At 42.1% G+C, this 15,274-nt stretch overlaps 1 protein-coding gene across 3 annotated transcripts in view; it reads right to left on the bottom strand.

Moving 5' to 3' along the window:
• Positions 1-10,763: 10,763 nt before the first annotated feature.
• nbeal1 (neurobeachin-like 1) overlaps positions 10,764-15,274 on the bottom strand; it is a 99,007-nt gene continuing 94,496 nt past the window's right edge. For all 3 annotated transcript variants that reach the window (XM_083758754.1, XM_083758756.1, XM_083758755.1), the window contains one exon: positions 10,764-13,600. In XM_083758754.1, the coding sequence (XP_083614880.1) occupies positions 13,493-13,600 (108 nt within the window). In that variant the 3' untranslated portion in view covers positions 10,764-13,492. The remainder of the gene's footprint in view (positions 13,601-15,274) is intronic.

Below are 15,274 nucleotides of genomic sequence, written 5' to 3'. Positions count from 1 at the left end.
TAATGTTATATTTTCTATTGTGTTCTTGGGCCGCTGCTGCTGCGCTGCACTGCGCTGCACTGCGCTGCACTGTGCGCCTGCACTGTTTAGAATTTACTATTACAGTTTTATGTTTTGATAATCAGCGTTTTGCCATATAGATGATACATAGGCCTATACTGTGCCATATTGGAGAGGCCACTGTGTGCGCAGTGCTTTGTTTGACATGCTCCGTATTTCAGCGTGCACACCTCTACTCGCCCCTGTTAATGCCCTAGTACAGTACAGTACTGTACTGTACTGTACTGTACTGTACTGTACTGTACTGTACAGCACAGCACAGCACAGCACAGTACAGTACAGTACAGTATGGAACAGTACAGTAGCGTACAGTACAGTACAGTATGGGACAGTACAATACAGTATTGTACAGTACCGTATAGTACAGCATGGCACAGTTCAGTCTTTGATGAATTGAACAATGTGGACCCTGTTGTAAACAAGTGTAATGCTTAATTGGGTCGTCCACTCACAGTTAACAGTCTTTGTATTGAGTTTGTGCTTAAAATGTACTGTAAATTCTACAAACTGTTAATAAATATTTCAATCAATCAATCAGTATGATACAGTACGGTCCAGTATACTACAATACAGTACAGTACGGTACATTATGGTACCGAACTGTACAGTACAGTACAGTACAGTACAGTACAGTACAGTACAGTACAGTACAGTACAGTACAGTACAGTACAGTACAGTACAGTATTCCCACTAGGTTGCCATCCAAGCAACTTGGTATATAGAAACATTGCCACTTGCCAGGCTTGCTTTTAGACGGAAATAAAAACAAGCAAAACAAACAATAGGGCCACTCAGCCAGGTTGCCAAGTTTGCACTTTCCAAGCAACTGGATATATGAAAACATCATGGGTTGCCATGTTTGCTTTTCCAAGTAAAAAAACCAAACAAAATAAACAGTATCGCCCTCCCGCTATTGCCTTCATCCCATTTGCGACGCGTGGCGCTAGGATGAGTGGGCCGAAGGCCCGTGAAATTTTAGTTGGAATAATTCAATGTCGAAATAAAGGGTAGCACGACTGTAATATCTGACCACATAGACAGCATTTTTAAGTCAAAGCTGACCGTTCAATTATTTATTTTGTCCGCCAGGTGGAGCCAGAGACAGCGTGGTCCTCTACTATAGGGTCTGGGTCCTGTTATATTTACAATTTGAATGTATATTCTATCAAATATGTATCCTCAGTTGTATATTTGTTCAAAAATCTATCCTTTAGTAGTTTATCCTTGTCTTAGACAAAATGATAGACAAGTTCTATATTAGTATTTCTCCTTTTACATAATTAAGATATAGGCTAGTACTTATTTTCAACACTGCTAAAGGCAAACTTAAGTAGTAGCCTACTGTCTGTAACTCAGTTCACTAATGCATTGAAGTGGGGCTTTGGCTATTAATCAATAATCTAGGCTGATCAATGAAGGCTGTTGAGGTTTATGGCCAAGGCAGGATATTTATAGGAACGGCTTGTACCTCAGACTCACTCAGTTTACACAGATCTGAGCAACACTGCTGTCCCAGGTGAGACACACACACACACACACACACACACACACACACACACACACACACACACACACACACACACACACACACACACACACACACACACACACACACACACACACACGATCTGTTCTATGTTGTATTCATGTTCATGCATGTATTTTCAGTGATGTTTCAGTTGAGTCTCGTGCACAGAGAACATGACGACATGCACGTTCAAAAGCTTAATACACACATACTATATTGGACACAGACGTGACCAGATGATATGAGACAAGGACAAGAACAGAACGGATAGGAACAGAACATGCATCTCGAATCGACGTCAGTCTTCGATAAAGTAGTAGTAGTCACCATGTGTGTTCTGGATAAAACAGATAAAGGTCATGATAAACTGTGTTTAATAATGTGTCTGTCCATTCTCGTGTGTGCAGGATGCTGAAGTTTGTGGCATTGTGCCTGGTTCTCTCAGGTAATATATCCAGCTCTTCATTGTTTATTAAGAGATATTCACCAAACACAATTTAGTTATTCTGTTTTCTTATTTTTTTTATCTAAGGATTTCTTTCCTTTTTTTCTATTTGACGTGTGTACTAAAATGTATTGATGGCGTGGTAAAGATTTGGCAGTCAAATGTTGGCCACTGCATGGTCTTTTCTTCTTCACTTAGATTTGATTAACCTTCAATTCAGTGTAACTGGAGTTCACTCAAATCTTAAGAACATTTAACCGAAAGAGGATTGTAGCAACTCAATTATATTAAATTATATTTTGTAATTGATTGATGTAGTTTGTTAAAGTAAATAGCTGTTCAATCTGGCAAATGTTTTGTATTGCTATGTGTTTACTAACTAATTTGGAGGTGTATAATAGCCTACAATGTTCTAAATCTGGTCACTGATTAAGGGTTATGAATGTAAGGAAGGACATTAGTCTTTGACCTGTATTAGTCAAGTATGATGATGCTCTTGATTTCTTTTTAATTCTCTCCTCGCACTCATCTTTTCTTGCAATCTTTGTACATTCTTTCATCATTATTCTACTGTTGTTGTTATAGCTGCATTGTCTGAAGAAAGTCAAACCAAAATAAGTCTCTTATGTACCTGTACTGTACACAAGATGTAGACCTAACAATAAAGTACAACCTTGAACCTTGAAGCAAGAGCTGTTATCACAATTAGATTTAGAGCATATTCTTGTTTTATGATTGAGCAGCAAGCGGCGCAAAAGCCACTCCCTAGATTAGTATTTTCAATCCCTAATAAATCAAAAGAGTGTGTGCATACGCGTGCGTGCACATGTACACGTCTATGTGCACTATTACACGACTTAGACCTAATGTTGTCATTGTACTGTGTGCGTGCATGAGTGCGTGTGTGTGTGTGTGTGTGCGTGCGTGCGTGTGTGTGTGTATGGTTTGCTTGTCATTGTTGCTTGTCTACAGAAATCAGTACATAAACATGGGATGAAACAAAAATCTATCGTTTGTCTCTGAAAATGCATTGCAAATGTCACTTGACCCCCATAGGGCTCCAAGCTGTCCCTCTCCCCCGCACTAGAGACGTGCAGGTCAGGGCAAGAAGTGTCGCCCTCGGCGCTAGACGCTCCACCCACCGTCTACCCTATGCCTTCCATCAGGGAACGGAACAGTCAGCCATCCGTGGACGGACCTTCAATGGCTTTCGACAGGGCACCGAGCCCTCCAGTCGTTACCTCATGGATCTCAACACAGGCCTGGTGAAGGAACACACTAGTGAGATGGACGGGAGAGTCTTACCTGGTGGGTTGAGTCTCTCTCAAGTTTATGAAATCTCAGCAGACATGCATGAGAACCTTATGTTTATTATGTGAACCAGTTGGAGGGCACTTGATTTAGCTCTGTCTGTAAAAAAACAAACAAAAAAACAAAAAAACATTGTTGTTAAATGGTAATGAATCATTAAGAGATGAGATTCATCTAGTCTATGCACCTCTATCCACATCTACTGTATGCAAGTATCTCTGTGCGTAGTGTGTACGTGTACATACGTCTGCAATCCACGTAACTCGGAAACCGTTCAATTCCGACACATGCGTTAGGGAGTGCAGTTCCCGGTGTCGTGTCGGTCGGACCCACGGTTGTCTAGAACCGCCACAAAACCCTGCCCAGGCTTCATACTGTATATGGAGATGACCTCTTCTGACATCACAATGATGTTCTGACATCTGCGTAGACTCCATATTTGAGCATGCCTGACAAAGAACTCCATTTATGGGCATAAAAGGGACACAGACATAATAACTGGGTGGGGCATGCATTTCCAACTTGCATCATCATCATCATCATAGGCCAGTGCCCAACGGGCCCCTCTAGTGTTCCAAATTTGATAAATACAGTGACCAGTCTCTAAATGATGCCTTCTGTCGTTCCCTCCCTGCCCACTCTGACTGCCTTGTTTAAGTTGCTATTCGTCGTCGCCTTGGCCATGGCTTTGGAGAGATGCAGAGGAGACACTGGCTTTCAAATGAGGGTAAGAGAAAGTAAAATGGAGATTAATCAGAGCATTAAGTTATGTATACCACATTCCCCATGCTTGTCACATTCTAGGTAAAACAAGTCAAACTAAAACAGAAGTATGTGCTGAAAACCTCTGCCTCCTGGCCAGCTGGCCTGGCGGAGATAATTACTGATGCACATTAATGGTCTCGTCAGAGGAAGAGTGCATATTTTACCATGGAGATAATTATGAAATCAACTTCAAACATTTTCAAACTTCAAGCAAATACTGTAGCTATTGCATATACTGAACTATATATGAATTATTTCATATTAACATAAAGTCAACGTCAAGTAATACAAGTTGTCAAATCTTTTTTTAGTTGAGGTTCCAGCCCAGAGGAAAGGTGAAGGCTGGATGAGAGTGGAGAAACCTTCAACCTATCATCTGCCAGAGGGATTCAGACAGGGCACCGAACGCTCTCTTCATATCCCAGGACAGGAAATGGAACCCATCCATATAATCCCAGATGGTTTTAGACAGGGAACTGAACCTAATAGGATTCCAAATGGTTTTAGACAGGGAACTGAACCCAATATAATCCCAAATGGTTTTAGACAGGGAACTGAACCCAATATAATCCCAGATGGTTTTAGACAGGGAACTGAACCCAATATAATCCCAAATGGTTTTAGACAGGGAACTGAACCTAATAGGATTCCAAATGGTTTTAGACAGGGAACTGAACCCAATATAATCCCAAATGGTTTTAGACAGGGAACTGAACCCAATATAATCCCAAATGGTTTTAGACAGGGAACTGAACCTAATAGGATTCCAAATGGTTTTAGACAGGGAACTGAACCTAATAGGATTCCAAATGGTTTTAGACAGGGAACTGAACCCAATATAATCCCAGATGGTTTTAGACAGGGAACTGAACCCAATATAATCCCAGATGGTTTTAGACAGGGAACTGAACCCAATATAATCCCAGATGGTTTTATGATCCCAGATGGGTTTAGACAGGGAACTGAACCCATCCATATGATCCCAGATGGGTTTAGACAGGGAACTGAACCCATCCATATGATCCCAGATGGTTTTAGACAGGGAACTGAACCCATCCATATGATCCCAGATGGTTTTAGACAGGGAACTGAACCCATCCATATGATCCCAGATGGTTTTAGACAGGGAACTGAACCCATCCATATGATCCCAGATGGTTTTAGACAGGGAACTGAACCCATCCATATGATCCCAGATGGTTTTAGACAGGGAACTGAACCCATCCATATGATCCCAGATGGTTTTAGACAGGGAACTGAACCCATCCATATGATCCCAGATGGGTTTAGACAGGGAACTGAACCCATCCATATGATCCCAGATGGGTTTAGACAGGGAACTGAACCCATCCATATGATCCCAGATGGGTTTAGACAGGGAACTGAACCCATCCATATGATCCCAGATGGTTTTAGACAGGGAACTGAACCCAATATGATCCCAGATGGTTTCAGACAGGGAACTGAACCTATGGACTCTATCCCAGAAGCATTCAGACAGGGAACTGAACCTATGGACTCTATCCCAGAAGGATTCAGACAGGGAACTGAACCTATGGACTCTATCCCAGAAGCATTCAGACAGGGAACTGAACCTATGGACTCTATCCCAGAAGCATTCAGACAGGGAACTGAACCTATGGACTCTATCAGACAGGGAACAGAGTCGTCCACATTCCAGCTCCCGGTAGGATTCAGGCAGGGCACAGAATTCTCCACCTCCACGTTCCGGACACAGACGGAGAAATGCAATGGAGAAATCATCAATGAACGCTGCTACCAGTTCAACCCCATTCCACTGGCCTTCAGGGAAGCTCAGGTAATTAGATGAACGCATTACTGTCTGATATTAGTAGGTGATATGTTTAGAAAAAAAAGAAAAAAAAAAGTATTTATTCTTTGTCCTGTAAACGTAAGAGATCATCTCTTTCCTGAGGATACAATTGCTATACAGATTAGACACATTGGGCCCACTTTTTTTTTCTATTACTATTTTGAAAAAACATTTAAAAATTGTTCATCTAGCCAATCTACATTGACCCATGAGTTTGTAGATTGGCTATTTGAACTATATTCATACATGTTTTTGGTTTTTTTAAGTAAAAAAGGCAAATAAGTTTAGGGATAATTAGGGCTAAGGCACTGGCAAAAATAGGGCCCATTAGTGTAACTTGTTAACCTTAATTCTAACTCTAAACGTAGTTGTGTGTGTGTTCCTGCATGTGTGTGTGTGTGTGTGTGTGTGTGTGTGTGTGTGTGTGTGTGTGTGTGTGTGTGTGTGTGTGTGTGTCTCTAGTCTTCGTGCAGAGCACTGAGTCCAAATGCTGACCTTGCATCGGTGACTGACCGTGACCTGCATTCTCGCCTGGTTTCCATGGTGACCAAGAGCGGCACAGCCAGCCCCGTGCTGACCTGGCTGGGAGGAGTGTTGAAGGCAAGTTTCCTTTTCAATTTCAAGCAGTGGTGGGGAAAAAGCACTAGATTGTTTTACTTAAGTAAAAGTATCAACACTGCAATGTAGAACTACTCCGTTACAAGTAAAAGTCCGGAACTGAAAATGTACATAGCTTACATACTACATAAAAGCACAAAAGTATCGGCGTCAAAATGTGCTTAATGTACCAATAGTAAAAGTAGTCATTGTGCAGAATGTCTCGTTTCAAGTTTTCATATGCGACGCATTGTGAGTTTGTAGATCTTCTATTTTCAAATGGCCTAAATGTATATAGGGCTGAAGTGGGTATAATGTATGTTTTGTAATAATAGTCAAAGTAATTAGTAACTAAAAGTTTTCAAATAAATGTAGTGGAGTAAAAGTACAATATTTGCCTCTGAGATGTAGTGGAGTAGAAGTGAAAGTATTAAGTAAGAAAATATGTACTTAGTTACTTTCCACCACTAATTTCAAGGACCCCCATAACTCTGAGAGTGTACTCTCTACAGATGCAGTCAGTGTACTTGACCCACTCTGACCCCAAATTCCTCACTCATTGTGAGTAATCCTAAAACAGTATTGTACATCGGATGTATAATTTGACTATAAGACTAACAACCATGTTCTGTCCTGTAGCTTGTGAAAGGAGGCCATCCATTCGTTCAGTTTGTCAGATAAGTTATCAACAGAGCCAGACTTTGATGTGCTGACCTTTTAAATGCTTTTAATAGTCGTCTCGACAAGGACAGTTGTTATAGGCAATCATTAAATTAATTCCAAATTGAGGTTCATTCAAACCATGAAGCTCCCTAAACTTCTTTGCCTTTTTTTTTTTTTTTTACCATTTTGAAAACACTTTAAAATGGTTCAACTAACCGATCTACAGCTTTTGCTATTTGAACTATTCAAAAATGTTTTTTCAAAATAGTAAAAAAATATAATAATAAAAAAGGCAAAGAAGTTTAAATCAAATCAAATCAAATCTAATTTATTTATATAGCACATTTAAAAACAACTCTCATTGTACCAAAGTGCTTCACAAATGCAATACAATACAATACAATACAATTCAGTGCAGAAGACGTCAATAATAAAACAACAGACATATAGGACAGAATAATCTAAAAGGAAAGGTGCAACATCATGTCGGTGAATATGAAAATGTTTTAAGTTGTGATTTAAAAGACCCAACGGAGGGCGCAGACCTAACCGCGAGGGGAATGCTGTTCCACAGAGTGGGGGCTGAGACAGCAAAGGCGCGGTCGCCCCTGAGCCTCTTCTTTGTGTGCGGAACCCCTAAGAGACCCCTGTCTGCTGACCTGAGGGTCCTGGTAGAGGGGGGATAGGATAGGAGGTCGGTGATGTAGGAGGGGGCCAGCCCAACAAAGGGCTTTGTAAACAAACAGGAGGGTTTTGAACTGGATTCTGAACCGGACCGGCAGACAGTGGAGAGAGGCCAGGACAGGGGTGATGTGATCTCTCCTTCTGGTGCCGGTCAGGAGTCTGGCTGCTCCCTTAGGGATAAGTGGTAAGGCACTGGGGAAAATAGGGCCCTAAAACGTTGTGGGTGTCAAGTATGTAGCGTATGTATGAGTGAAATACAGCCCATTTCATATTCAAGCTACGTGAGAATAGGATACGACAAGACTGATGTGTGTGTGTGTGTGTGTGTGCGTGTGTCTGTCTGTCCTCATCCAGAACCAGCAGGCTGAATGGATAGATGGGTCAGAGTGGAGGTACAGTGACTGGATGCCAGGTCACCCCAACATTCATACTGACAAGCGAGTCTGTCTGGAGATGTTCAGGCTTGGTAAGACTCTCTCACCCGCACGCACATGGCCGATGAAACCTATCTCGCATACTCTCCACTTTCGTTTTTTTTGGGCCGTTTATAGAATTGTTGTCAGCGCTTATATATACAGTATATCAATATGTGATTTGGCCCATTTGCCTATGCATTTAACATTTTTCATGGCTGTTCCGCTGTTCGGTTATGCAAGTGTGTCGTGTTGTGACATAACACCTTGGTCTCCTGCAGCCTGATTAAACTGGGTTATACATTGGACGATGATGGGAGGGACATTGGTAGATAGGAGTTAAACCATGCAGTGGAACAGCTGATAAGATTCTGATTAACAGCTGCATTGTGGTGACCTTTGCCACGTGACATGGAAGACACCGGTAGATGAAAGTACTGCATGCGCAATATTATTATTGTACATTATCACTAGACATAATTAACGTCCTGCAAGACTCTTGGCAGAAGTATATCCTAGCTTGAGGTAAAACAGCTTAATTCATGGGACTAATACTGTGTCACTCGCCAAAAATAACTTTGCTTCAAGTCTATAGCTATAGCACCGCAGTAACTTCCAGAAAGCATAGAATAAATAGAAGGCTTTATTCTATTTAACACTAAGAAGAAACCTTAAACAAAAGCATGTGAAATGTCATAAAGTAAGACACAGCTTATCAAGGTGGGATGTGGGGACCCCCAGCAGGGTTCAAAGATGTCCCCAGCTAGTTAGGAACAGTCTGTAGAACAGCCAGGTCTATTTGGTTGATTTGGTTCCATTTATAGCCTACATAAATTTACTCTAAGGACTTTACAGCTTATTGGGGGTCCCAGAGATGATATAAAAGAGGGGTTCCTCCTTGAAATTAAAACATTGGAGAAACACTGCAGTATATGCATAACAATGTCTCCTAATAACCACTCTATTTGTTTGTCATTCAACCTAACCCACAGAGGAGAGCTGGTGGACAGCGGTGAGCTGTGAGCTGAAGAGAGCATCCATCTGTTCCTACTCCACGGCAGCATGAACTTCACAACATCGGTTCCTACCCCACGGCAGCATGAACACACACACACACACACACCACAGAGTGGAATTGTTATTGAAGATCATACACACACGAGCTATTCAGATCTTAAGATGATTGCTGTGCAAAATGTGATATTTTTGTGCCATCTGTAATTATCACTTACAGTAAAATGAACACAGATATAACACATAAAATCCACCCCCCCTCCATCCATACTCAGTGTGAATACATATACTGTAGTACACACAGCACGAAATGTGTCTTATGGCCGTTTAAATACGTTTGGTGATCAATCATTTCTATAACCACTGCATGTTCTTGTAAATCGCCTGCAGGGTCTCCGAGGCTACTGTACATGTTCTGCTGCAAATCAACCAGCACTGGCTATTTCATTATGGGCTGGACCAGAAAGCATACCTTCTAATAAAACCCAGAGCATTCCAAATGGATTGTGTATACATGTACAGTATATCTATGCTTTGTTCAGGTTTCAGTTCAGTGCCATGTACTGTACGTGTGAACTTGTGAATATTGTCTCGTCAGCCCGCACGTACTGTAGACCTATAGGTATAGGGAAACAAATGCATAAAAAACAAATTGTTACTTAGTAAAGAGATGATTTCCGACCCTTCCTATAAAATGATGGCCTCAGTTTAACATTCTGGAAACAGAGATACATACAATATACAAATACAGGTTGGTATTTAAGTATATACTTTACACAATTATCATTGTGAAATCATTATTATCAACAGGAATAGTAGCACATAAATATTTTTCAGAGTTAACTGTAGTGGTTAGTGGTGCTGGAAATTAATTAATTAATTTAAATGCGTTCATTTCCTACATGAACTCCCTTCACAATGCATGCAGAACGCAGAACAAAACAGAATTTACATCTGTTTAAATTTAGACAGCACTTTTAATGATCATTTTACACTTGTGTATACAAAGCAATTTGTCTGTACAGGTCAGGGAGACAGTTAAAACAATCTGTTACAATTTAGTACCTGGAAAGTGCAAAAAGTACATTTCAAATACATCAAAATAAAAATCATGCTGTACATTATATACTGTATTCATAAATAATCACAGATATACACACACATCCATTTTGGTGACAGTCACAGAGAACGGAGCTACTGTTAACCCATTCTGACCTGAGATCAGATTCTAAAAATGTCTATTACATCCTGACAGTTTCATTATGAACCCATTCTGACCTGAGATCAGATTCTAAAAGTGTCTTCGATTTTTCAAAAATAGCAGACCTACAAGCTCGTATCGCGCCACTCGGTGGCGCGATATGAGCTTGTAGATCTGCTATTTTTCAATAGCTAAAGCATAACATAATGCCGACACCAAAATGGGTGCCCGGTCAGAATGGGTTAAGACTAAAACTAGTACTTTTTCCATGGATTTAGATTTGGGTTTTAATTCATATATATATATATATATATATATATATATATATCTGGTCACCATTAAAACCGTTGGGTGTTCTCTGCTGGAATGCTGCTTTACTTTAAACTTCAGGCAGGCGAAAATAACCTTCAATGTTGAGAAGAACCTACTTCTATAGACCGATTCACAGAGGGTTTCCTGGGTGCGGCCATTACTGAGGTGTACCATTAAGTGCAGCAGCACTGATTAGCTACACCTGGCCTACGGAGCACCTGCTCCATGGATTACACCTCATTAATGGCCGCGCCCAGGGCACCCCTCTGTGAATCGGTCTATAGGCAAAAACTAAAACACACCAACCGGGGAACAAAAGGCACTCTTGTTTTGGTGCGGTAGTGGAAGTGAGACCCCCCCCCCCAAAAAAAAAGCTTCCGACAGTGGTCTCTCATGTCTGAATGACAAATAAAACGCACGAGAAAGAAATAAACTTTGGAAAAGCCTACTGTCCGTCCTACTGTACATATACCAACCAAAATGAGCAGAAAGAAAATAGAGAAAATCTCTTTACAAGAACACAGTTGGTCTTCATAATAAAGCATCCGGTACATTTTTGTGACGCTTTAAAAAAAACATTCTGAACAAAGAAACAATCAGATAGACGGTAACAAAAGCACTGTGTCCGATAAAAGGTACGGAGGCTCTGACTGCAATGTTATGTTGATTATAGACACAGCACCGTATGTATACACATTGTAATGCCGTCGTAAAATCAATCATGAAATAAAGTCTTTGGCATAAAAAAAACAAACAAACAAACAATGAACAGATGTACAAACATTTCTGTGTGTTCACAAATGCACACGCACACGGAAGTGGTGTGAACACACTGTAGTATCTGTGCAAATGTGTTGGAACAGTTAGAGCGTCGTACAAAATAAATCGTGCTCGCAGTCTCTTATAAGCCCTATTTATAGCCCACTTTGTTGCGCCACAAAATGTCCGACAGACAAGCTCACAATGCGTTCATTGCGTCGTGAGCTTGTCGAGCGGCTTTTTCCGGCGCGCAACGCGGCGGCTCGCTATGAAGTATAAATCGAGCGTTGCGAGATAAACCGCGTCGACAACATGTGGAGATGCGAACTTTCACCTCGACGTCAGTCCACGAACGCTAATTACTGCGTGGGTGGAACTGCCAAAAGAAACGCAGTGAGCAAATGAGCAAGAGACGAAGGAGGCGGTGGGGGAGAACAAATTAAATAAAATGAGAAAAAATAAAGCTTGAAGAAAACTTCAGGCAATGATAACAGCTGACGTTAGCTGGAGAGGGACTCTATGCAGATTAAGGCCTATTCAGGCCTTAACCCTTAACCACCCCCCCCCCCCCCCCACACACACACACACACACTGCCCCCTGCTGTTAGAATGTTAAGGAAGACTGCTTTGAGAGACCAAGCTCAGTGTGTGGACACCAAAGTCCAGAGAGGAACAAACCATATTGCTGGTAATGCCGACATCTCACTAAGCCCTTAAAAGTGATCCCCACTTCCATCCCATTCACTTTAGCGAGAGTGAAGCATGGAGAGGTTTAGAGGACGTAGAATGCCGCAGAAATGACCTGACGTGTACTGTTGTAGAGAACATATATACTGTAATGTCGTCAAGTTGCTCTTGAGACAAAACGCGACTTAAAAAAACAAAGCAGCCGTTAATCATAAATAAATGGATTCAAATACATTTTAATATTTGACTATGATGACGTGTGTGTGTGGCTAAAGGTCATGAGGAAGTACAGAGGGGAGATTGACCTCTTTGGCTCTGTGTAGTGTGTGATGATGTGGCGTTATTAAAATGTTTCTATGTAATCTCTCTCTCTTGACGTTCATCTCATGCCCACGGTCGGCTAAATCAAGGTCGCGAGCAACGACGACAACGTGTGAATGTTGCAGCGTGTGTTCGATACGTCACGTGGTGGAAACAAAGAAATGCACTTGGCCGCGTGCATGCCCTTGCCGAAAAACAACAACAACAACAAATGAACAAACATCAGTAACAAAGACAATTTCACAATAAAACAAAACAAATGAGAATTGCACATACACACACACGCAGGGATGTGAGCCTCAGCGCATAAGGCAGCATTGGAGAAACCTCGCCGAAGGCCAAGAGAACGAACTGAGAAAGGCCACTGGCATTTCAACATGGACGCGTATTGCGTAGACTTGAGAACAATCAGACACACGTGCACGCACGCTCGCTGCCAGACAGCTCCCGAGCACCAAGACCAAGTTTCTTGGCGATTTAGGTCGGCGCAACGACACGTTGCAGGTGCTGTGATTATGACCATGAGGACGCTGATGATGAACAGATGTGCGGCGTGGTCAGACGTGGTTCTGGGGGTGGATGCGTGTGCTGTAAGGCCTGTTGGGACCTGAACCCACAGCGCCTGCGCTAGTCAGTCGGTCCCAACCCGCCCTGCACACAAACAACATGCGGATGTCCAACCCACAAATGCACAAGAATATGCACGCGCACACACAAGCAGTGATAAGGAAAACAAACAAAAACAGTGGGAGGTCAATCAATATGAGACGATCTGATGATTAGGGTGACCCCCCCCCCCCCCCCGACGGGGCTCGAGAAAAATGTGTGAACTTATGGCGGGAGAGACGTTGGGGGAAACAAGGAGGCAGGCAGGCAGGGGGGGGGTGTAGTGTGGAATCAGTTGTGGTTGTTTTCGGGGGCATGGTACTCCGTCTCCCCTGAGGAGATCTGGGTCAGCCTCTTGCTGGAGCCCCACAGCTTCCTGGTGATCTGGCCCGAACGCATCTGAGAAGAGCAGTGGAGGAAGAGGAGGACAACGAGGAAGTCGGGGGAGAGGAGGAAAGCCGTGATGAAAACATACAGGACAAGAAATAAAGAGGGAGGGGGGAAAAAAGGAGGGAGGGAGATGATTGATTGATGAGTGATTGGTAAATTCATTGACCAAAACAGTCTAAAAAGCCAAAAAGAAATGAACGTAATCAAAGCTGGAGTCACTTTGTCGTGGGTTAATTTGAACGTAAAGATGTGAGAGGAAGCAGGAAGCAGCGTCGTGGAGCTAGCATGCACCGCTAACTAACCCTGCTCTACTGTTTAACGTAAAAACCATCAACCACATCAGTGTTAATATTGTCAGCAGATTTTGATTTAGTCTTAAGTCTTTTGAAGAACACACCATTTAGTCTTATTTAGTCTTCAGAAATTGTTTAGTCTTAGTCTAGTCTTAGTCGACTAAATATCAAAAACCTTAGTCTTTTAGTCTTCAAAATGAACACTGAACCACAAAAGCCTAGAGACACCCTATTGCGCAGGGAATAATAGACCAACTTTCAGCAAAAAAATAGACAAACAATTGCCAGAACATTCAGTGATAATACCCTATCTACAAGCTCATACGTGAGCTTGTGGAAAGGCAATCTTTTTGTTATTTGACATAAAACAAAGTATATCGGGTTTAAGTGGCAAATCTGAACTCCTCTACTTGGCCATAACTGCGGCTATCGTATATTAAAAAGGTTAAGGTGTATTATTTAGACATAATGATAACATTGCGGTTAATATGGCTTTGAGTCTGTGGAAACGTTCATTGATGTTCGTTCTGGTTCACAGCTTATTTCTTTTTACACAGGTTCATAGTAGTCTCGCGGGCCAGACTGTTGCCTCTCACAATTTTCAAATGCTTCCGTCATACACGTACATATACGTCTGGTCTGGAGCAACGGAAGCTCTGATCATGAGTAAGCAATACATCGGAAAGCGGAAGTGAACACCTCCCCACTTCCGTTTAGTCTTTTTTCGGAGATTGTGGAATAGGTGTCTGGCTACGCGAGACTAGGTTCATAGCAACAGGCTTCAGTCTCACAGTTCCAATCATGACACTTCAGGTAAACAACCAATGGGGACAGGGATGGGGTCACGGGGTCACCCTATATATAATGTAAGGCTACGGCTCAAATTATTCTTCATACTATATACAGTACATCAGCAGGGGGCGAGGGAAACGTCTAAAGCACACATCGTTTCTAAATCACAGTCATAATTTGGGACGGGAGACACAGCATATACCGGGGCAAGCTAATGGAATGTCTGTTACTGAGATGTGTGTGTGTGTGTGTGTGTGTGTGTGTGTGTGTGTGTGCGTGTGCGTGTTGTTGTTAGACCAAGTAGACAACTTCTTGTCTATGAGTGTTTTGTGTGTTGTCGCTCTATAGCGTCTATACAGCAGTGGGGGATCCTGATAGTTAGGAACCAAATGGACCCTTACAGGTCTGTAACTATGCCAGGGTAAAATGGGTCCGTTTGGTTCCATTTGTACACTCTCTGAGTTATGCGGTCCGTGGCCTAATACAGTGGTGCCCAAACTTTTTAGCCTGTGACCCAAAAGAGATATTAGATGTTTGCCCCGGGTCCCAAACTAGTGAAAAAATGAAAATAGCAGATCTACAAGCTCGCAACGTGCGC

Source organism: Protomyctophum parallelum (genome assembly GCF_964188405.1).
Source record: "Protomyctophum parallelum genome assembly, chromosome: 23".
NCBI lineage: Eukaryota > Metazoa > Chordata > Actinopteri > Myctophiformes > Myctophidae > Protomyctophum > Protomyctophum parallelum.
This window is presented reverse-complemented; position numbering and strand designations above follow the sequence as displayed.